Below are 23,642 nucleotides of genomic sequence, written 5' to 3' on the forward strand. Positions count from 1 at the left end.
AGAGATTGAGTATATAAAAAAAAGAATAACAAAGGTCACTTATTTATTTTTTTAGGGCTGAAGCTGTACTTCAACATATTGCAGAACTAAATCCATACGTTCATGTCACATCATCTTCTGTTCCTTTAAATGAAACCACAGATCTCTCCCTCTTAAATAAATACCAGGTTGGTACTCCATTTTATATTAGAGGTTATTAGCAGATTCCAAATAAATCATTAAATATTAATATGGTATAATTAATTAAATATTAAAATGGTATAACTCATTAAACCTAATCTATTGATCCAGAACAAAAGATTTCAGGTTAAAAAGACTTCTATTAGAATAATACTTTTCAAATACTCCAGTTCAGGAAAAGGCTATGTACAAAGCAATTATAGTAGTTTGTCATTTTCACAGTATTATTTATTAAAAAGCTGCCCAAAACTGAATGGCATTATAGCAACATGCATTTCTTTCTTTCTTTGCATCTACAAGAGTTAGAGTTCAGCTGTTGTAGACCGAACTTGAACTCCAGACACTGATCTGCTTAAGTGCCTCTCTTCTGGGATCAGGAGGCTACCTAGGACATGGTTTTTTGGCACTTGCAAAAATGGACAATGGTAATCCAACTAAGCACATTTCAAGACTTGGTTCACATTAGTTCCATTAATATGTCACATCCAAGGTCAAGAGTAAGAAAGTACACTCTGCTCTTCCTAAGGAAAGAGTGATGCATAATGTGATTACAGAGAAATAAACACATGAATCAGTAATTCAATCTTCCTTATGTAACAACAAAAAATTTTCAGCATTTTGGATATTCTAAAAGTGACTGGGTTGACTCTGATTTTCCCTGTGATGAAATTATGTTTCCCATTTGTCTAGGAGAGAACACTCCTGTATTTTCCCTCTACTGTCAATACTTATGGCATTACTGAGACCATATGTGTGTGAATTTTTCCCTCACACCAAGCAGTTTTCCAACTCTGCTGATATTTATCCGGATCTCAATACAATTCTAATATTAACTGTAATTCAGTTCAGTTTTAACTATCTACCTGGATATAACATCAGATCCCATATGTTAAGGGCTCAATTTCACAAGATCCCTCCCCCTGCAGACACCAACCCACAACCAGGCTGTTAACTCTGCTAATGATAAACCAGAGGTTTCCAGAATCCACTCCTCTAGTTCAATTAATTTTCTGTATATCAACTCACAGAACTCAGGGAAACTATGCATATTAGATTACTGCTTTATTATTAAAAGATATAACTAAAGAACAACCAGATGGCAGAGGAGTATAACACAGGGCTTGAAGGGAGGGGAACAGAAATTCTTTGCACTCTCCAGGGATGCAAGTTCCCAGCACCTCCCCATGTTCACCAACCCAGAAGCTCACTGAGTCTCTAGTTCAGGGATTTTTAGGGAGGCTTTAGCATGCTGCCACAGGGATTAAATCATTGACTGTTGGCAGTTAAGGTGATCTCCAGGCCCCTCCCCTCAACTCAAAATAAGGTAAGTACTTGGAGGCCAATAATGAATATATAGCTAAAAGAAACCAGTGAATATTGACTATGGTCACTCTCAAGGACAGAGTTTACCTATAACATTTTCTGGGAATTAATAGTCACATGGGATACAAGATACAAAATAGGTCGCATGAAATGGAGAAATGGAATTGAGACCTCCCTCTTTGTAAAGCTGGAACTTCAGAGTTATACCTCAGCAAAGTGTGATAAGAACAGTCTTTGCCCATTAGAACAAGAAGCACATGTCTGTTTTCTCTTGAGCTCTGAATGAAAAAATCAGATCTTCCCTCCCTGGGAATTCATAACCATAGACCTGCCCTCACATGAGTTTAGACATCAACTTTATAAACTTTTGTGGTCTAACAGTCTCCAAACTGTGAACTTAACATAAAGGTAGTGCTAAGTTGGTGATGCCCTAGAATGCCAGACAGAAACAAAACTAAATAGATCTTGCCATAGTATATTCCAGCATATAAAATCCCTTTTGAAAATGAGTATACATAATAACATAATATATTATGTATACATAGTAACAAGTCAAAAAAAGCAGTTCAGTATGACCGAGGCCAAGACAAAATTTAACCTCATAAGAAATTCAGGTAATAGAATTATTGAAAAGAGACTGTAAATATAGATGATCAAGCTGATTAAAACTTCAAAGAAGGGATTGAATTGCTAATATAAGTAAGACACTATTTAAAACAACCAGGTAAATGTGATAAAGAACCAAACAGAACTTTTAGAAATGAAAATAGTCTTAAAAATTAAACACAATCTATTAATAGGTTAAGCAGTGTATATATAACAGCTGAATAAGAATCAAAAGATAAACCTAATGAGATTACTGTGATTGAGAGTGTAGCACACTGAAATAAGAAAATATGGGAGAGAAATTTAAAAAAATGAGACCATAAATGAAAAGACTCAGTTCATGAGATTAGATTTCTAGAAGGAAAGCATTAGGAAAAGGCAATCGTCAAATTATGACTGAGAAATTCCCAGCATTGCTGAAACACAAATCAGATTCAGTATGCGCTGGGTTTAGGATATGATTTTACCCTACTTAAAAACTAGTAAGTTAACCTGTTATGTTCCATGGAAACTGGAAGAAAACAAGATTCTTGGGTTAGAGACTAAGAAATTTATTTCTCAGAGCATGGGAAGTATAGAATTATTTGATTAATTCTTTTCTGTGCATCCCCTCCCTCCATATCCTACTGTTGTAATTTAGAGAACTCAATGAATTACTTGTGTAGCGGGTTTCTTTCTTCTTTATAGAAGAAAAACTCTGAACTTGAGGTACCTGTGGAGTTTTTCGTTTGTGTGCTTTTTTTTTTTTTTTTTAAGCAAACAGTAAACAAGTTTACTTTCAATTCCAGGCACAGATACTACCTCATTGCTCATGTTTGTACAAAACAAATATAATTCTGAGAAATGGCTCAAATAAAAAATGGTGAGCCTTGCATTCACGGCATACCCAACAATAACATGTGTAAAAAGTGAAAGATCCCTTATGAAGAAGTGTTCTCCTGTAGCAAGCATACCATATTCTGAGTCAGAAAAAATATAAAACTAAATTACATTTCTATATTTATCATGAAACTATTATCTAATTCCTGGAAACCAGTGTTATGGACTGAGATTCTAGTTCTACTTTTATCACTTCATAGACAAATGACTTAAAGAAACTATTAAATCTCTGAGTCCAGATTACTTATGATAAAATCTAATTATAAAGCTTTTCAACTTACCTCACAGGGTGATCATAAAAAAGCATTGCAAATTATAATTTATCTTTGTAGAACTTGTTCGCTTCACTAATGACATTATTTCTTTTTGACGTAAGTTTGTGAATTTGTTATCTCAGAACAAAAAGAAAACCAAACAGGTAATATGTCTCTTTAAAAATGATTGTTAGCCCCTTAAACAAGCAATAAATTAATATTCCAGTGACTAGGTTAGTACTTCCATGACAGTAATGGACAAATCTCCACCTATTTAGAGTGCTTAAGTGCCACATAGGATACTCAGATTTGCTTCTAATGTTAAACCTATATTGGTAATTTAATTTAGTGTGACTAGGTTTTACTCTGTATATGTTTTACTTTTGCTGTTCACTACTTCTGAAGGTATTAACCTTAGAGTGGAATATAATTGGATGGTACCCTTTACAAGGAATAATGCAGACTGATACACTTCTGATTTATAAATTGCACATTACCAAAATTATCGACTTTCTAGTCTTAAATTTCTTATATTCTTCTCAACAGTGTGTAGTATTGACTGAAGTCAAACTTCCATTGCAGAAGAAGATCAATGATTTTTGCCGTTCTCAGTGCCCTCCAATTAAGGTAATAAAGTCACTTGATAATGACATGTAATTCTCAGCTATTAAAAAAGAAGAAATCTTGCCTTTTGCAATAACATGGATGGAACTTGAGGTGATTATACTATGAAAAATAAGTCAGAAAGTGAAAGGCAGTTATCAGATGGTTTCTCTCACATGTCACATACAGATAACCAAAGCAAATGAACTAGCATCACAATAAAAATAACTCTGAGGGCCTCCCCTAGTTGAGTGCTGCGCTGTGAAGCTGTCTGCAGCCTCTGCAGCGCCCGTTTGATCCCGACCAACTGGCGAGGGTTCCCACATGGTGCAGCAGACCTCTCCTGTCTTGCCTGCTGTTCCCTTCAGCAGTGTATTTTGTCAGTCTGCCTGTTCTGTTCCCCGCTCTGTCTCTAGTGAATCCTCTCACCCTCCTGCGCATCTGGCTTGTACCCCGGTTCTGGTATAAATAAAAAAAATAAATCTTAAAAAAATAAATAACTGAAACTCTGCAAAATATAGTAGTTAACCAGAGGGTGAAGGAGGATGGAAGGGCAGGGTAGAGGGCATCAACCTAATAAGTGGAATTGCACTAGAACTTTAGCAAGTAAGGTGAGGCTTATACACGTATAGAAGTGAAGATATAACCCGACATTTATGTAATTTTATAAATCAATAAAATTTTATTTTAAAATTTATAACAACATAAAGGAAGAACTCTTCACTATTAGAATTTGTAGCTTTTCAGGTACATGTGCTTGGTAGTATTGTTTTTTGAAAGAGTAAGCAGGATAACTCAGTTTGTTGAAAGTTTGGTAGAACTTATTTGATTACTGTTTCAGTTTTCTTGCTTGTGATTGGTTTTGTTCATGTTTTCTATTTCTTCCCCACTCAGTCTTGGATTACAATATAATTCTAAGAATTTGTCCATCTCATCTAGGCTGTTGTATTTGTTTACATATAAATGTTCACAGTAATCTCTTATAAGTCTCTGAATTTCTGCTTGTCTTTTGTAACTCCTCTTTTATTTTCGATCTTATTTGAGTTTTCTCCCTTTTTCTTAGTAAGCATAGTTTTGTTTACTTTTGGAAAAAAAACAGCTTCATACATGCATCACAGAATAAGAATTTTATCAATATCTTTAAAAGTAACTTTGAGCAAGAAAACAGCTTCACAGATTCTAAGAATGGAGTGTATGTGTTACAAAACTCACTTTTAATAAAACATTTATAATTACATTTTATTAAGAATCTGATTTTTAACTTTCATGATATTGATGAACACGGTCAGTTCCTCCGTTTTTTTTTTTTTCTGTTCACTCCACTCTCAGCTTAGATAGAACTCTATTCCAGTTCTATTCAACTCCACTGCTCTTGGTAATGGGCACTCAGTTCTTCTTTTCTAAACTAAAAATACAATTCATTGCTAGACTACTAAGCCAAGATAATCTATTTCTTACATATCATGCTTCATATTTTTGGCAAGGCAGGAATTCTTGTTACATAAAATTCCTGGAATGTGTAATGAAGATGTGTTGATGTTATTTCTAATTTTGTAACACTAGGTATCAGCTCCAAATAACAAAATCGTTGATCCCTAATCCAATTTACAAATAATTTATCATATTTGTGACTTACTTTATATACCAGAGGATATACTTAGAAATGAAATGGTCATAAATGGCCTAAGATAGTTACCTCTTTTTAATTTTAATGTGTAAATAGATAAGCTTGAGCTTGTTTACTTTTTTTTTGATCATTTCACAGTTCATCAGTGCAGATATACATGGAGTCTGGTCACGGTTATTTTGTGATTTTGGTGATGAATTTGAAGTTTTAGATACAACAGGAGAAGAACCAAAGGAAATTTTCATTTCAAACATTACGCAAGTATGATGTATATTGTTATATATGTATATATTGATTTTTTTAAAAAATGGATGTGAAAACTTCTTTTGGAAAGGTAGTATTAGATGTATATTGTAATATGCAACATTTTTCATTTGTTTTTGTGACAATTTTAAGACTGTTCATGAGGAAATATTTTGTTCATTTCATGATTGCATTATGTTAAGACTAAGCTGAAGCTAGAATGTTAAATAATCAAGAGTAGTCTTGATTCCTTCTAACATAATAATTGATAGCTCAGCATCCTTATGTCATACTTTTTAATTTTAGTTTGTTCTGTCATGTTTCTGTGGGACATGAATTATGATTAAGTGTTTATTGAACTTTATTGTCTCATATCATACATGTATTACTTATGTCATAAGTCATGTGCCCTAACACTGATTCTAGGCAGATGCACACTTCAGTCATCAAAAGCTTTTCTAAGCTATAATTTCTAGAACACTATTTAAAGGGGAGAAAAGTTTAAGAATTAATTAACCTTCATATCCAAAATATCTGAATATCTAACTGCTCCCTTGACATGTAAATTTTGTTTTTTCATTCCCTAGAAGAACTACAGATGTCATTTTGATCCACTTTTTGTGTTCTTTCTCATTAGCCTAAATCATTCAATTTATATGTACTATGTATAAATTTATATAGCCATCTATATGTATAATTACATACCAGTAACAACTTTACTGAATTTACATTAAAGCTGAAAAGAAGTTAAATATAAGGGAATGCTAGTATGCCTTGACTAATACTGTGCTTCTGTTTGTGTTTTTTTATATATATATTTATATTTATATATATGTATTTTTTTTGAGGTAACACTGGTTTACAATACTACATGTTGAGTTATAGCATCACACCCTACTGTTACGAAACTACATATACCATATGATTTATTTTAAAATCCAGTGTAATTTTGCCTTTGTTACCCCTTTTTAAGAAAAAAAAAATCATTGAAAAATCCATTTTGTGTATCCTGATTACAGAGTGGTTTATCATTTCACCTTTAAACTTTTTCTAGTTGTTTTTGATTTGGTTTCAAGAATAACATATTATGTAGAATAAACTGCAAAGTATAGTTTGGGTCCTTGCATTGCATTGGTATTTTCTGCATGGAATAATACATAATCTCATTATTCCATGCAGAAAATACTGAGGTTATGCAGAAAATTAGAAAATATTATAACTGTTTCCATTTAATTTATTTATAGATTATTTCTTCTTCTTAAAGTTTTATGAATTCTATTCTTCTTGAGATACTGGCAGATTCACTTTAATTTTAGCTACATATTCATGATCATAGTTTTAATATTGTTATCCAAATCTTTAAGCCAAAAGAGAATTTCTATAATTACACAATTACGAGAGGGTAATTTTATTAGGTTGTAAATTAAATTATTATTGCCTTATTTGAGCAGTGTGTAGGACTATATATAATTGGAAAATATCCAGGCCTTTTTCCCTCTCATCAATCTTCTATGGTGAGATAAGCCACCTTCTTCCTATACTAGTCTAATAAATTGGGCTACACAGTATTCTTTTACTTTATATTGTTGGGCAAGCTTTAAATTTGAAGTGTCCTGGCTTTAAATTTCAGCCCTCTTCTCTTAAATTATTTTGATTGTCAAATTTAGGCTCTCATTTTTATGCACATTTTTTATAGTGTGATTTTAAAACTTACTGTTGATAATTTTGAATGTTCTTTAAGTCACAAGAATTTGTGAAATATTTGAACTCCTATTTAAAAATCTCTGAATTCCTCCCCAAACATAGAAATTTTATTTTCAGCATTAACAATAAGAAAAAACAAATTGATCACTATATTGAGACTTTTTTTTAAAGGTTTGCTTTTACTAAGGAAGGAAAAACTTGAAATTTTGTTTGTTTTGAGAATTTTATAATATGATCCTTTTTGTGTGAGATTTGGAATTTGTATGAAAAAAAGAATACATGAACTCATTTTTGTATTGCTCTTATTTTAAGGGTAATCCTGGCATTGTTACTTGCCTTGAAAATCATCCTCACAAACTTCAGACAGGACAGTCCTTAACATTTCGAGAAATTAATGGAATGACAGACTTAAATGGATCTATACGACAAATAACCGGTATGTTATTGTGTTTTGCTGATTTATATTTATTTATTTTTTTTATTGTGTTTATTTTTTATTTATTTATTTATTTTTTTTGGTTTCCATCTCTTATTTATTTTTTTTTTTATAAATTTTATTGTTATATTCCCCATACAACTGCAGCCCCCCCATTCTGACCCCAATCCCTCCCCTCCCGCCCCCGCCCCCCTAAAAGTGTCTCTGGTTCATAGTTTTTTGTTGATTTTGATTTTCACTTTATTATATTCATTTTCCTGGTCCCTTATTTAAGTTTTCTAGATTCCTGCTATGAGTGAGACCATCCGGTATTTTTCTTTTTCTTTTTGGCTTATTTCGCTGCGCATGATCCCTTCCAGCGCCATCCATGTTGCTGCAAATTGCATGTGTTTATCTTTTTTGAATGCTGAGTAATATTCCATGGTATATATGTACCACATCTTCTTGATCCAGTCATCTATTTTTGGGCATTTGGGTTGTTTCCAAAGCTTAGCTATTGTAAACAGTGCTGCAATAAACATAGGGGTGCAGGTGTTCTTTGGAATTGATGTTTCTGTGTCCTTTGGGTAAATACCTAGGAGTGGAATTGCTGGATCATATGGAAGCTCTATGTTTAGTAGGTCCAGAAATCTCCACACAGCTTTCCACAGTGGTTGGACCAGTTTGCACTCCCACCAACAGTGCAGAAGAGTTCCTTTTTCTCCACACCCTCGCCAACATTTGTTGTTGCTAGTTTTTTTAATATGTGCCATTCTCACTGGTGTAAGATGGTATCTCATGGTAGTTTTGATTTGCATTTCCCTGATGACAAGTGATGTTGAACATTTTTTCATATGCCTGTTGGCCATTTGCATTTCCTCTTCAGAGAAGTTTCTTTTTAGCTCTTCTGCCCATTTTTTGACTGGATTATTTTCTTTGTTGTTGTTGAGTCTCATCAGCTCTTTGCAGATTTTTGTGATCAGTCCTTTATCATTAGTGTTGGGTGCAAAAATGTTCTCCCAGTTGGTGGGGTTTCTTTTTGTTTTTGTTATTGTCTCTTTTGCTGTGCAAAAGCTCTTTAATTTGATGTAGACCCAGGTGTTTATCTTTGCCTTCACTATCACTGCTTTGGGTGATGTGTCTGTAAAGATGTCTTTGATGTGCAAATCATGTAGTGTTTTGCCTATATTTCCTTCTATATATTTTATGGTTTCAGGTCTTATGTCTAATTCTTAAATCCATTTTGAGTTGATTTTTGTGAATGGTGTGAGGTAGTGGTCAAGCTTCATTCTTTTGCATGTAGCGACCCAGTTTTCCCAGCACCATTTATTGAACAAACTTTCTTTGCTCCAATGCATATTCTTTGCTCCTTTGTCAAAGATTAGTTGACCATAAATCTGTGGGTTTATTTCTGGATTTTCTATTCGATTCCATTGGTCTGTATGTCTGTTCTTGTTCCAATACCATGCAGTTTTGATGATTATGGCTTTGTAGTATAGTTTGAAGTCTGGGAGTGTGATGCCTCCATTCCCTTCTTTTTTTTTCAGGAGAGCTTTGGCTATTCGGGGTTTTTTGTGATTCCATATGAATTTCATCAATAATTGTTCTATTTCTTTGAAGAATGACATTGAAATTTTGATTGGAATAGCATTGAATCTGTATATTGCTTTTGGAAGGATGGCCATTTTAATAATGTTTATTCTTCCAATCCATGAGCAGGGGATGTCTCTCCATTTCTTTGTGTCTTCTTCTATTTCTTTTAACAGTGTTTTATAGTTTTCTTTGTATAGGTCCTTTACCTCTTTTGTTAGATTTATTCCCAAATATTTGATTTTTTTTGTTTCAATAACAAAAGGGATTTTTTTTTGATTTCTTCTTCTTCAGATTTATTGTTTGTGTATAGGAAGGCTACTGACTTTTGCGTGTTGATTTTGTATCCTGCCACTTTACTGAACTGATTGATGAGTTGAATTAGCTTTTCTGTGGAGTTTTTGGGGTTCTCTATGTATAATATCATATCGTCTGCAAATAGTGATAGTTTGACTTCTTCTTTTCCTATTTGGATTCCTTGGATGTCTTTCTCTTGTCTTATTGCCCTGGCTAGGACTTCCAGTATTATATTGAAAAGCAGTGGTGAGAGTGGACATCCTTGTCTTGTTCCAGATCTTAATGGAATTGCTTTCAGCTTTTCACCATTGAGAATGATACTGGCTGTTGGCTTGTCATAGATGGCCTTTATGATGTTGAGGTATGTTCCTTGTATCCCAAGAATTTCAAGGGCTTTTATCATGAATGGGTGTTGCACTTTGTCGAAAGCTTTCTCAGCATCTATTGATATTATCATATGGTTTTTATATTTCTTTTTGTTGATGTGTTGGATAACGTTGATTGATTTTCGGATGTTAAACCATCCTTGTGTCCCTGGAATGAATCCTACTTGGTCGTGGTGAATTATCTTATGGATACATTGTTGGATTCTGATAGCTAAAATTTTATTGAGGATTTTTGCATCAGTGTTCATTAGGGAGATTGGCCTGTAGTTTTCCTTTTTTGTGTTGTCCTTGTTCGGTTTTGGTATTAGTGTAATGTTGGCTTCATAGAACGTGTTTGGTATTGTCCCTTCCTTCTCAATTTTTTGGAAGAGTTTGTGAAGGATAGGCACTAATTCGTCTCTGAATGTTTGGTAGAATTCATTTGGAAATCCATCAGGTCCTGGGCTTTTGTTTTGGGGGAGGTTTTTGATTACCATTTCAATTTCGCTAATTGTAATTGGTCTGTTTAGGTGTTCTATTTCTTCTTTATCTAGCTTTGGGTGATTGTAGAGTTGTAGGAATTTGTCCATCTCCTCTAGATTGTTAAACTTGTTTCCATATAACTGTTCATAGTAGTTCTTTTGATTTCTTCTGTGTCCGTTGTGATTTCTCCTCTTTCATTGATGATCCTGTTTATTTGTGCTTTCTCCCTTTTTTCCTTTGTGAGTCTGGCTAGGGGTTTGTCTATTTTATTGATTTTTTCAAAGAACCAGCTCTTGGTTTCATTGATCTTTTGGATTGTTTTTTTAGTTTCAATTTCATTTATTTCTGCTTTGGTTTTTATTATTTCTTTTCTTCTACTGGTTTTGGGGTTTTTTTGTTGTTCTTTTTCTAGATCTTTGAGCTTCGAGATTAGGTTGTTTCTTTGCGTTCTTTCTTGTTTCTTGATGTGAGCTTCTATTGCTATATATTTTCCTCTTATTACTGCTTTTGCTGCATCCCATACATTTAGGATATTGGTGTCCTTCTTGTCGTTCAATTCAAAAAATTTTTTAATTTCTTCTTTGATCTCCTCATTAGTCCAATGGTCTTCCAGTAGTGTGGTTTTTAATCTCCATGAGGTAGGAAAGTTCCTTGCCTTCTTTTTATGGTTTATTTCTAGTTTGATGCCTTCATGGTCAGAAAAGATGGTTGGTATGATTTCAATCTTGGTGTATCTGTTGATGTTTGTCTTGTGCCCCAGTATGTGATGGATCCTGGAGAATGATCCGTGTGCGCTTGAGAAAAATGTGTACTCCGTTTTTGGGGGGTTTAGTGTTCTATAGATGTCTGTTAAGCCCAATTGCTCTAGGTCCTTATTTAGAGCTTTGGTTTCTTTACTTATTTTTTGTCTTGTTGATCTATCCATTGTTGATAGTGGTGTGTTGAAGTCTCCCACTACGTATGTGTTTTCTCTGATGTCTGTTTTCAGAGAGGACAACAGTTGTCTGATATATTTTGGTGCTCCTTCGTTTGGTGAGTATATGTTAATGAGTGTTATTTCTTCTTGAAGTATTGTCCCCTTGATCATAATGTAGTGACCATTGGGGTCTCTTTTTATCTTTTTGAGTTTGAAATCTGTTTTATCTGATATAAGTATAGCTGTTCCTGCTTTCTTTTTTGGTCCATTTGCTTGTAGGATTGTTTTCCATCCTTTAACTTTGAGCCTATTTTTATCTTTTGTAGCTAAATGTGTTTCCTGGAGACAGCAAAAGGTTGGGTTTTGTTTCTTAATCCAGGCTGCAACTCTGTGTCTTTTTATTGAAGAGTTTAGTCCATTTACATTTAGAGTTAATATTGATATGTTAACATCTGTATTTGCCATTGTTTTGTCTTTCCTTTGATTTTATTTATTTATTCTTTTAATAACTTTTTTTTTTTGGCCTTCTTTCATTGTTATTCGTCCCTCTGAGGTTCTGGCTTTAGGACTCCTTGTAGTATTTTTTGGAGTGGGGGTTTAGTTGCAATGACATTCCGGAGTTTCTGTTTGTCTGGGAAGGTCCATATTCTTTCTTCAAAGAGGAAGGAGAGCTTTGCGGGATAGAGTATTCTTGGTTGGCATCTGTTTTCTTGGAGTCTGTTGACTATGTCCCTCCACTCTCTCCTTGCCCGTAGTGTTTCTTCGGAGAAGTCTGATGTCAGCCTGATTGGTTTTCCTTTGCATGTTATCTGTTTCTTCCCTCTTGCCAGCTTCATTATTTTTTCCTTGTCCTGGATTCTTGGGAACTTTACTATTATGTGTCTTGCTGTATTTTTCCTTTCGTCGTGGAAGTTTGGTGTTCTTCTTTCTTCTTGTATATCAATTTTCAGCTCCTTCTTCACATTTGGGAAGTTCTCTTCAATTATTTCTTTGAATATTTTCTCTGTTCCTACATCTCTCTCCTCTCCTTCTTGTATTCCTATAACTCTTATATTTCCTTTCCTCATGGAGTCAGATAGTTCCCGAAGTCTTTCCTCGTTCTTTTTCCTTCGTACTTCGCTTTCCTTTTCTGTTTTGGTTCTTTTTATTTCTGTGTCTTCAAGATTACTTATTCGTTCTTCCATTTCATCTATTCTGCTTTCATTGCTTTTCCCAGAATTCTTTAGTTCTTCCATGAATTCTTTGATCTCCTGCATTTCTTTTACTTCCCTCTTTAGGGACTCAATTTCTTTCTTCTGACCATTGTTTTCCCTCTCTAGGGACTCAATTGCATTCTTCTGATCGTTGATTATTTTTCCCTTATCATTGTTTTCCTTTATGACTTCTATCAGTTTTTTAATCACGGCAATTTTAAATTCTCTTTCTGGAAGGCTCAGAAATTCTTCCAAGTTATTGTCGTTGCAATCTGGGGGCTGGTTTTCTTTTTGTGGTGTGCTTTTTCTCTGGAGAGTTGCTAGGTTGCGTGTGGTTCTTCTCCTCCCTACTGTCTGTTTTCTAATTTGCCGTAAGCGTTGGGACACTGTGTTGTTGGGACTGGCCGGCATCTTGGGTGGGCTTCTCTGCTCCCCGCTGGTTCCTACAGGAGTCATCTGTCAGTTTCAAGCAGTCTTTACTGGAGAAAGGTCCCTGTTCTAAAATGCCGATGTGGGGACACACTCCCCTGTGCGCCTGGTCTGCCCCGGCGGTGGGTTCCTGCTCCCCCTCTGGGCTTGGACTGCAGGCCAGAGGGGGTCTGGCGTGGGCGAACTTCCCCCGCTCACCTCTGGCTCCTGAGGAAGCCTTCTGCAGGTAGTCTTTACTGAAGAAATGTCCCTGTTCTAAAATGGTGATGAGGGACACACTCCCTGCGCGTCTGGTCTCAGGCACACTCTTCTGCGCGCCTGGTCTGCCCCGGCTGTGGGTGCTCGCTCTCCCTGTGGGCTCAGACTACTTGTTCGGAAGGGGCCCGGTGTGGGCTAACTCCCCAGCTGGCCACTAGCTCCTTCAGGAGCCTCTGCTGGCTTCAAGTCGCTAGGTGGCGCCAGAGATCTCTCCTAGAGCCCTTGGGGAGCTGATTTTCCACCCCGTGGGACAGGGAGCAGAGCGGGGATGGTAGGGTACACCTCAACGGCTTTGGGGTGCTGTGTCTGCCTTGTGCCCCACCGTCGTGGGGAACCCACGCCCCTAATTTCGTGCCCCGGGTCTCAGTTCCAAAGCCCTCCGTTCCAGGACGCGGGCTGTAGCCCAGATCAGTGGCGCGGGAATGGCGCCTTTTGAATCCCGCTTCCCTGCCTGGGCGCCTGGTTCCTGCTCACTCAGGGAGGGCCTCCGCGGTCTCCCCGCAAGCCTAGGTCGCAGGCGCGGGGACCTGGGCAGCTGCGATCCAATCTGGATCAGCGCGCCGCTTTCTGCGCAAGCTTACCTGGAGGCCCGGGCTGTGTGCTGGTGCTGGTCTCCTCCTGGGGGGCGGGGCTCTCTTTAATGGCGCCTGGGGCTCACCTCTGCGGCGGATCCTGCAGGGTTCTCCACAGCTCCCGTTCACGGGGTGTGGTGGCTGAAATAGTTCCTTTCCACTCACAGTCCCACTTGCTGCGTCCGTTTTTCTTGTTGGCCGTTTTGGCTTGTTGTTTCCCTCCTCTCTGCTGGTCGGAGAGTGCCGACTTTGTGGGCGGGGGAGGGGAGCAGGGTTCTGCGCTTCCCTCCCTTCTGGTCCTCTTTTATGGCAACTTTCTTCTTTGGGCAGTTTGCTGGAGTCCTCCGTTTATCTTCCGTGTCCCAGTTCTCACTGGGACCTGCCGCTTTTCCTCCCTATTAACTTTTTTTAATGGGAGATCTTACTCGCAGCGTCTCCTTGCCGCCATGTTGCTCCGCCCCCTATGCTGCTGATTTATATTTAAACATTATTTAGGGGGCTCCCTGGTGTTGCAGGCAGTTGAGGGCAGCATTGTGGAGCTGACCCGCAGCCCTCTGCAGTGTGGGTTCGATCCTGGCCAGCCAGCGAGATACCCACATGACATGGCAGACCTCTCCTTCTTCTGTCTTGTCTGCTGCTCCCCTCAATAGTGTATTTCAGTCAGTCTGCCTGTTCTGTTCCCCACTGTGTCTCTGGTGAATACTCTCACCCTCCTGCACATCTGGCCTGCACCCCAGTTCTTGTATAAATAAATAAATCTTTTTAAAAAAATACTTTAAAAGAAAAAAAAAATCATTTAGTACATTTATAATTCATATACTAGGTGTTGGGAACACAATATCAACTCAGACAGACCTGAGCCAGTTCTTGGCCTCAAAACATTCAATTCAAGCAAAGAAATGTTGATATTAAAAAGTGATGGTATGAAGAGAGTACAGGCATTCTAGGATCATTAAATTTAACGAGGAAGCCTGTCCAGTTTGGGGACTGTAGTGGTGGGAACAGGATGTATTGATTAAAGTTAAAGATTACTTCAGTTTAGAAAGGTGATAAAAAGAATATATAGACAAAATAATAAGAGCCAACAAAATTTAGGGAAATAAAATATTTAATAGCAGTTGGCAATGGGAATTGAGAAGGCTTTGTTATCTCATAATAAGTGACTGAAGATTACAACATGGGCAACTTACTTACTCACTTAGGCAGTGCAAGAGTGTGTTTTGGAGAGAAGATAATGACTACAGTTTAGGTTTGTTGAATGAAATGGCAACTAAATATTCAAGTGAAGATAGATGTTCTTTACTGTGGCTTGGAGAAAAGGAATGAATGATAAGCCTAGATGATAATATTTAGATGATAAGCGATTGAAGGAGTCTCTTTTTGTTTTGTTTTGTTTACTGGACTAAAATGAGATCATTGCCCAAAGGAAGGGAAAGATGCCAAGGGCTAGAGGTAAGGAGAGTAAATATTTGAGAGTAAACATTATTAGGCATCATTTAGAGCCCATTTGAAGTTGAATATGATGATTTTATAGTAACTTTCATCGACATAGTTTGTGATTTTCCCCCAACCATAGTGCTAGAGGACTCTTAACTCAAAGATGATCAGGTCAGAGTGGTTCAGTTTTATCTTTAGGGCATTTGTAAGTATAACGATGTGATTAATGTTAACTATAAATGGAATTGCATTTTTTTTGTTTTGACTACAAAATAGGTCTTTAGAGGGGAAAAATCTGTCCCTCTTATAAGCCCCTTGTAGAGAAACAACTTTGGATCTGCATTTAAGCATCTTTGGTAATAAAACTATTGTATTTTATTTCCCAGATAACATATAAATATCTTGAAAAACAGGTTTAGATCAATGATATTAAAAAATTTGTATCTGATTTTACAAAAATTGACTCAGCTAATCATTTAAGATTATGATTGTTTTTATTTGGGGGTCCTTGCAATGGTAGCTTATGGTGACTGATTCAAACCTTAAGGGGTCATATAAAAGGAGGCGCCACTGGATATCAGAGTGAAAATATAAGTCACATTTTATACCAGAATTCTTTGGACAGTGAGAGAATATTTAAATAGATGGACCGTTTCTGAAACTTTCTTTTCTTAACATATACTGACTGATACTTGCTACTTTAAGGTAACTTTCTATTTGAAAAGCATTTTTAAAAAGCTAAAAAATAAAACTTTTGTTGTAGATATTCATATCTGTGCATATTTTTAAATAAAGTTAAAAATGCGTACTCCCCTTTGCAGAGGTAAAAAGGAGCTAAATTTGATATGTACTCTGTTGATCTTTTCTTTCTACTTAGTATATAAATCTTATGGAGAGAGAGGCTTGTTCTTTAACTTAATTTTTGAACTAGCAAACTGTTCAAAATGAATAAAGAGTAAATGTTCATAGTGAAGTTTTCTTCCCAGCTGTGACTCACCTTCACATTTCACCTATCCACTCTTCGTAGTTTATTGTGTGTCTTTCCAGGGTTAAAATTTCCGTATGCTCTTTATATACAAGGTAGCATATTATATATAGTGCTTCCCTTTGGCTTTCCATTAAAACAAAATACCTACATACTCTTTTTCCATCAGTAATTGTAGAACATTCTTTTTCATTCTTTTAAATTGTCTTGTATAGCTGCATAGTGTTTCATAGTATGAAACAAGTGTCACAGTATAATATTAATTTGCAATTTTTTTTTTAATGAATGAGGTTAAATGTCTCTTTTCCAAGTTTTAAATCTGTTTTCCTTTAATGTGAACTATCTGTCCTTTGCCGTATTGAATTGTTGATCACTTTCTTAATCATTCCTCAGAACTCCTAATATGTAGGGCGTATTTGCTACATTTTTTAATTGTGATTTGCAAATATTTTTGGTAGTTTGGCATTTTTCTTTTAGCTTTGCTTGTGATGAATTTTTTCTGTGCATTTATATACATATTCCAACTTTTTAATTTTTTCTTTTTTGACATTCTTTTGAGTCAGAAAAGCCTTTCTCACTTGAGTGTTTTAAAGAAATTTTTCTCTCATACTTTCATCCAATAATTTATAGGCATATTTTTTGACATTTAAAACTTTCATCCATTGGGCCTCCCCGGCAGTGCAGCGGTTGAGCGCTGGGCTGCGAAGCTACCCGCAGCCTCTGCAGTGCCGGTTCAATCCTCGGCCGCCTGCGAGGGTCCCACATGGCCCGGAGACCTCTCCTGCCACGCCCGCTGCTCCCCTCAGCAGTGTACTTCATCAGTCTGCTTGTTCTGCTCCCTGCTCTGGCTCTGGTGAATTCTCTCACCCTCCCGTGCTTCTGACTGTACCCAGTGCTTGTATAAATAAATCTTTAAAAAAAAAAATAACATAAAATAAAACTTTCATCCATTTGAATAGGTATTTTCCAATAGTTTTTTACTAAAATATTTATTTAATAATGTTTTCTTTTCCTCATTGGTTTCAGATGCCACTTTAATTGTATCCCTTATGTATCTCCTTCTGGATACTCTATTCCGTTTGCCTGCCTATTCACGAAATAGTGTCACATTAAATTATTAATTATGTATACTTCTGTATTAATGTCATTACATTAATTACTGGTTTTATAAAGATTGTAATGCCTAATAATGAGCACCTCTCATTACTTTTTTTCCTTTCTGAATTTTCTTTACTATTTTTGTTAAGTCATAAAGTTCACTTTAGAATTATCTAGCTCCCTATATTTCTTCCCACTTACCCTTCCCCCCCCCAAAAAAAAAAGAGAAAGATTTATAGTGGGATCTCCTTAATTTTGTAAGGTGGAGGAAAATAGCACCGTTAGGCTGGTAAATCTTCAAATTTAAATACATCTCTTTATAATCATTTCTTGTGTTTTTGTTTTTTTTTTTCTTTTAGTGGTATCACCATTTTCTTTTAGCATTGGTGATACTACAGAACTGGAACCTTATTTACATGGAGGCATAGCTGTTCAAGTTAAGACTCCTAAAATATTTTGCTTTGTAAGTATTTTTTGCCAACTTAAACATTTTATTACTGAATAATGACAAAAGAGACAAGTTAGAACTACTCAGTTATCACAACAGTTAGCTTAAAGGCTGAGTAGATTTTGTTTTTTAATTTTCATCCACTTGGAGGATACAGCTAGAATACTAGATGCATATAATTGAGGCATATAAGTTAACTTCAAAGGAACTGTACTTTCTGGAATCATCAAATCATAATTCTTAAAATTCCTTCCTAAGACAGAAGATAAAACTATTATTTTTTTATAGACTCAACAAACATTGAAGCAGTCTGTGTTTTATTATTTGTATTTATAAAATAAAAGGAATACTCTGTTTATCCTACTAGTTAATTTTGTTTTTTAAATATTTTTTAAATTTCAAGTAGCTATATATGTTGGAAGTATAAGATAAATCCTATAAACTGGCTTTGAAAGGGAAATGCAAGTCTCTGAAGAGAGTGAAATAGAGACTACTTATATCAGAGAACAAAGTAGTCTCCTGCTGCTTTAATCCTTAGGGCATGTCTCAGTATAATACATATTTAATTTTCCTTGCAAAGTCTCAGAATTGTAATTTGATTGCCTTTTCTAGTTATTGATAATTGTAGTTCTCTATAAGACTTTGTCCAAGCCAGAGTTAGAGCAAAACAATAATTAAAATGCTACAGATAGTCAATTCTACTCCTGTATTGCTTTCTTTTGCTATTGCTTAGATAGTTTATGTCTCAAATAAATTTCAGATTAGGTGGATTTTTTTTGTTTGATTGTTTTGTTGGGTTTTTGTTGTTCTCTATATGTTCTTTTCCCCACAGGGTAAATTTTAACTTTGAGTATTTATTTGAGACTTGTCAGGCATTACAAGTTTTGATAAGTTAATATCAGAAAAGTATGACAGCTTTTCCATTAAAACAGTGGTTTTGGGGAATATACAGTTGTTCACCAAATCTTCCAAAATTAATTTTGTGAAGCTTATTGTCTTACTGCATTTAATATTAAAAAATAAAATGTGTTAATAAGACAAGGAGTAACGGGGGAAAGGTAGTTATTTTATATTTCAATTAAAGCTTATTAGCCCAATCTTAATTATTTCAGACCTTTGGGAGATAATCTGTTGCTTTTTGTGCCTTGACATGTAGCAGTATATTTTCATCTGAAGTAATAATAGTTTTTTGGGACTTTTTCACCACTTAGGAGCCATTGGAGAGGCAGATAAAACATCCAAAGTTCCTTGTTGCGGATTATAGCAAACCTGAGGTAAATAAACACTTTTAGGTATGAGACAAGCAGTGCATTTGGGCAAAGGGATTGATGCGTGATTATAGAATTTAAAAAGGAGGAAGCATGTATATACTTTCCATCAGATTATTTTAATGAAGATGTGGTATTAAGATATATCAGGTTGACTCCTGAGGATTAAAAACAGGACTTTTTTTATGGAAAAATTGTAGAATAATAGGAACAAGTTTTACTTTTATTACAGTATGCTTGTTTTGATAGTTGAAAGACAATTTCAATAATTTATACAAAGGTAATCTTATTAAAAGATCAGTTTCTTCCCAACCCTTGTTTTTTAAATCACTGAATATATTTTATAGCAGTGAATATCTTTGTGACAAGGAAAGAATTACATTAACAGTTTCCGAATTTATAAATGTTGATAGGTGAAAAGGATTAGGTGATCTTGTACAAATGTTTTGTTGCTCTTATTTAGCTGACTTTACTGTAAATTTCATGTGGATAACTTAGTAAAAACAAGTCATACTAACTAGGATTGAAACTTGGATCTGTTGCTTAAATATTTGTAGCCTTGAATCTAGTATGTTTATTGTAAAAAATGAATTACATCATGTTTAAAAGCATTAGCACAGAGCCTAGCAATCAAATATTGATCATCTTGTAATATTTTAAATAGGCACCTTTACAGATTCACACAGCTATGCTTGCATTGGACCAGTTTCAGGAGAACTATAGTCGCAAGCCAAATATTGGGTAATGTTCTTTATTTGAAATAACTTTTTTCTTTAATATAGAAGAAGTTTCTCAAAAATTATATATTGAAAACTTTAAAAAGTAACTAAGCCCCTTAAAATCACAACACTGGATATACCAAACTATATAAACATTTTTCATGACATTCTGATCTTCTTTTCTGTGGAAGTAGAGAGATCAATTTATGAAAGTGGAATTACACCTAAATAAAAATTTTCTATTTTGAAGTCTTCAAAAACTCTTAATTTTTAAAATTAAAAATCTGAGAAATACTGATTATGATTTGTATGTAGAAGTTTTTACCTTTTAGCCTGTTCAGTTAGAAGTGTTCTTGCAAAAGTTTTCTGCCATGCATATTTAAAGTAAGTCTTCTTTATAAGCTGTCCTTAGATGAGCATGATTTTAAATCAATCATGTAATTATTAATTTGGTATTACCTTTAAGTTGATGGAGCAGTTTGTGCTGCCTGCTGTCAAAATTCCACATTTTTTTTGCATGTTTCTTAGATTTTAGTTTTAAATATGACAATGTTCATAGCAATTGAGAACATTGAAATTGGGGTGTTTTGTTTTGAATCCTAGATGCCAGCAAGATTCAGAAGAGCTAATGAAATTAACAACATGTGTAAGTGAAACCTTGGAAGAGAAGGTGAGTATTCAAAGTTATGGTCATTTAAAATTAACATAAATGTTCTACATATTAATATTCTTTTATCCTTTAGCTCCTAGTTTTGTTACTTTTTGACTGTGTCAGTTGGCAAGGTACTTGACTTCATTCTGCTTTAGTTTACAGATCTGTGAAATGGGATTGGTTTACTTCATAGGGTAATTGTGAACGTTAAATGATTAATTTTATAAAGTAGAACAGTATGAACAATACTGTTCATGGAATTCACTCTATGATGTACCCTTGGCTTTCCTGTAAATCATCTCTTTTATATATATATACTACATATTTACGACTTTTAACTGCATTTTACATATCATATTTGGACATATCACCTGTAAAATTTTTTTCAAGCTTTGATGCCAAATTTCTCTGCCTTATGATTAGTTTGGGGGAGAAATTTTTAGTAGCTGAAAAGTTTTGATTCCTATTTTCTGTGTCTATCTTACTAGCTTTGTATGGTAAACTGATTTTTATGCTTTTTTTATTTTTGGTTAGCAAAAGAATTTTAGATTTCAATTTATAGCACCCCTCCTCTCTGGGGATACTGAAAAGGAGTTTCTTTAATGAGTGATTTCTTTTGGTTAGAACTGTGTGTGTATCTTTTATATCTCTTTGATTTCTGCAAAATCCTGAACTTCCCTCTCTTCCTCCTTTTTCCTTCTCTGTCAAAGGATGTCTCCCCTTTTCTATTACATCATTCTCTCTCAGAGACATTGTTTTGCCGTAGCCAGTGTTGAGCTCTACCAGATTCCATACCTGTGTTTTTCGTACTTAGTATGGAACTTGTTTTTTTTTAAGGATGGTTTTGACAAAACTGTTTTGCCTTTGGGCCTTTTATTCTCTTTTCTGTGGTTACACACTTCCTGCCTTCTCTGCAGGCTTGCAGCAAAGTGTGGTCCAGAAATAGTTCTGTTGGGTTTGGTATTTATTTCTCTATTTACAGGTTATTTAAAGTTCATAGTTTTTTGTTTCCCAGTAATGCTGAAGCCCTGCCACTGGTTTATTTCTTTTTGTGATATGTATATCTTTTTCTGAGATTGTGTGGGGAAATTCAGACTTAGAGTGAACCAAAAGAACAACCAAAATTTGGATGTTTGTTTTGTTAATTTAAAAATTGTAGAATCTTGGGAGAAGTATAACCTTATGATAAGAATAAAGCTGTGGAGTTGGATTTTTGGGGTTGAGAATCCTGGCTTTACTGTTTTTTTGCTATAAAATCCTGATAGGTTGCTTAATCTTGCATGGTTGCAGTTTTCTAATCTATATGACAGTGACTAAATTGTCTAGAATTATTTTGAAGATTACATGAGGATTTAAGATAAAATAATAGTAGGTGTTCTTATTACCTCCTACTAGCATTCTTATCAATGTTTTAAATATTTTGCAGTATTTCTGCATTTAAAAATGGCACACTTTAAATGAAATCATAATCTATGTGAATTGAGATGAATGATAAATAATTTGAAAAGAATGAGATACAGAAAACTGAAATGGAATGAGTGGGAATAGTGAGGAGATAATAACCTCTCCTTTTATCACAGTATCTTTAAGAGTGTAATAAAAGCCATTCCTCTTTCCCACTTATTAGGTACATGTACTGTTATTTTGGGTAGAATTTAGGTAGGTAAGTTTTCAGATTAATTGAGCCCTACTTGAATCTTGAGGTTAAGATTACTAATGCTAAAAGAATAGAATAGCAAGAGAATGAGTAGCCAGAGCTTATGAAGAAATCTTTGTCACAAATAAAAAATTGTGCTAAAACAACATCTCAGAAATAAAATTTTCTATTATTTGCTTAAATATACTGAAAAATCTTATTTTGAGAAACAGTTTTTAGGTATGACAATGATAATTTTGTGATGATTGTTGCTATTAGATTAGTATGCAAGAATGCCATCACTTTTAACCTTTTCAAAATTATCTTTTTTAGCAATGTATTCATTTTTTTACACTTTCACTTTTTATTTATAATTTAAAGCACAAACTGATAGCTCCTTAGCATTTTTTTGTGGATTTTTTTTAATGTATGTTAAATATTTTTCCATAGTTTTCATAAAAACTTTATTGTATTCTGACTGTTAGTAAATATTGACTGATGCTACAGAATTGTTCTTTAACAAAAACTATAAATGGTAAATAATTCCATTTAATTCTAAATGGTGCCCTAGTGTAGCATACAAGTCAAAAAGTAAAAATGAGCTGGTAGTGTTAGAGAAATAATGCTATTGGGACTTTCATTATGAAATTGGGACTTTTTTAACACTTAAAATTATTTAGTATGGAAACTAAGTAGCCTTTTTAGAAATTAAACTATAATTTTCATTTTACATCATTGAAAATTTTAATATACTGTTAATAGTATTGTCTTTTATGACTTTTGTTTCAGCCTGAAGTAAATGCTGACATTGTGCATTGGCTCTCTTGGACAGCTCAAGGCTTTTTACCCCCACTTGCTGCTGCAGTAGGAGGTGTTGCAAGCCAAGAAGTATTGAAAGCTGTGACAGGAAAGTTTTCTCCTTTGTGCCAGTGGGTTAGTTTTATATTTTAGTATTTTTTGTATTTGAGGTTTCACCCACATAATGAATCTCTACTATGAATTATAATAAAGTATTAATTAAAATAAAAGCAACTTCACACTACCTTTCTGATACTTGAGAAAGCTGTAACATGCCAATAAGTCTTAATTCTATAATTGAAACTTACAAGATCTTATGTTGAAGCTATCGGGTTATAACCCAATGGTGCATTCTGGAATGTATTTCCCTCACTGTGTGTGTGAAAATGAATTTCCTATTCTTATAAATAGTCTCCAGCACTATTAGCATAGCATTCATGAGTTCTTGGACTCTTGAATTTGTTCCTTGTATTCTTTTGGCATCATGAGCTTTCAGATTGCCTTCCTAGATATAAACTTCTAAAAATGGAAAATATAGGAATGATACAAGTTTAAGAATTATGTAAGGTTAAAACCTCACAAGATGGAATAGAAACCTTCATTTCTGTCTCCACAAGAAATAACTGGCAAAGGCTATCAAAAGATAGTGTTCAGGCCCTTCCTA

The 23,642-nt window shown here is 34.7% G+C and overlaps 1 protein-coding gene across 1 annotated transcript in view; it reads left to right on the forward strand.

The window, feature by feature from the left end:
• UBA6 (ubiquitin like modifier activating enzyme 6) overlaps positions 1 to 23,642 on the forward strand; it is a gene marked incomplete at its 5' end in the record, with an annotated part of 71,847 nt that overhangs the window by 22,161 nt on the left and 26,044 nt on the right. The window contains 9 exons of the mRNA XM_084234308.1: positions 56 to 167; positions 3,789 to 3,869; positions 5,611 to 5,733; positions 7,732 to 7,855; positions 17,817 to 17,920; positions 19,117 to 19,179; positions 19,838 to 19,914; positions 20,496 to 20,562; positions 22,970 to 23,113. Coding sequence (XP_084090434.1) covers positions 56 to 167; positions 3,789 to 3,869; positions 5,611 to 5,733; positions 7,732 to 7,855; positions 17,817 to 17,920; positions 19,117 to 19,179; positions 19,838 to 19,914; positions 20,496 to 20,562; positions 22,970 to 23,113 — 895 coding nt within the window. The remainder of the gene's footprint in view (positions 1 to 55; positions 168 to 3,788; positions 3,870 to 5,610; positions 5,734 to 7,731; positions 7,856 to 17,816; positions 17,921 to 19,116; positions 19,180 to 19,837; positions 19,915 to 20,495; positions 20,563 to 22,969; positions 23,114 to 23,642) is intronic.

Source organism: Talpa europaea, assembly GCF_964194135.1.
Source record: "Talpa europaea genome assembly, chromosome: 5".
NCBI lineage: Eukaryota > Metazoa > Chordata > Mammalia > Eulipotyphla > Talpidae > Talpa > Talpa europaea.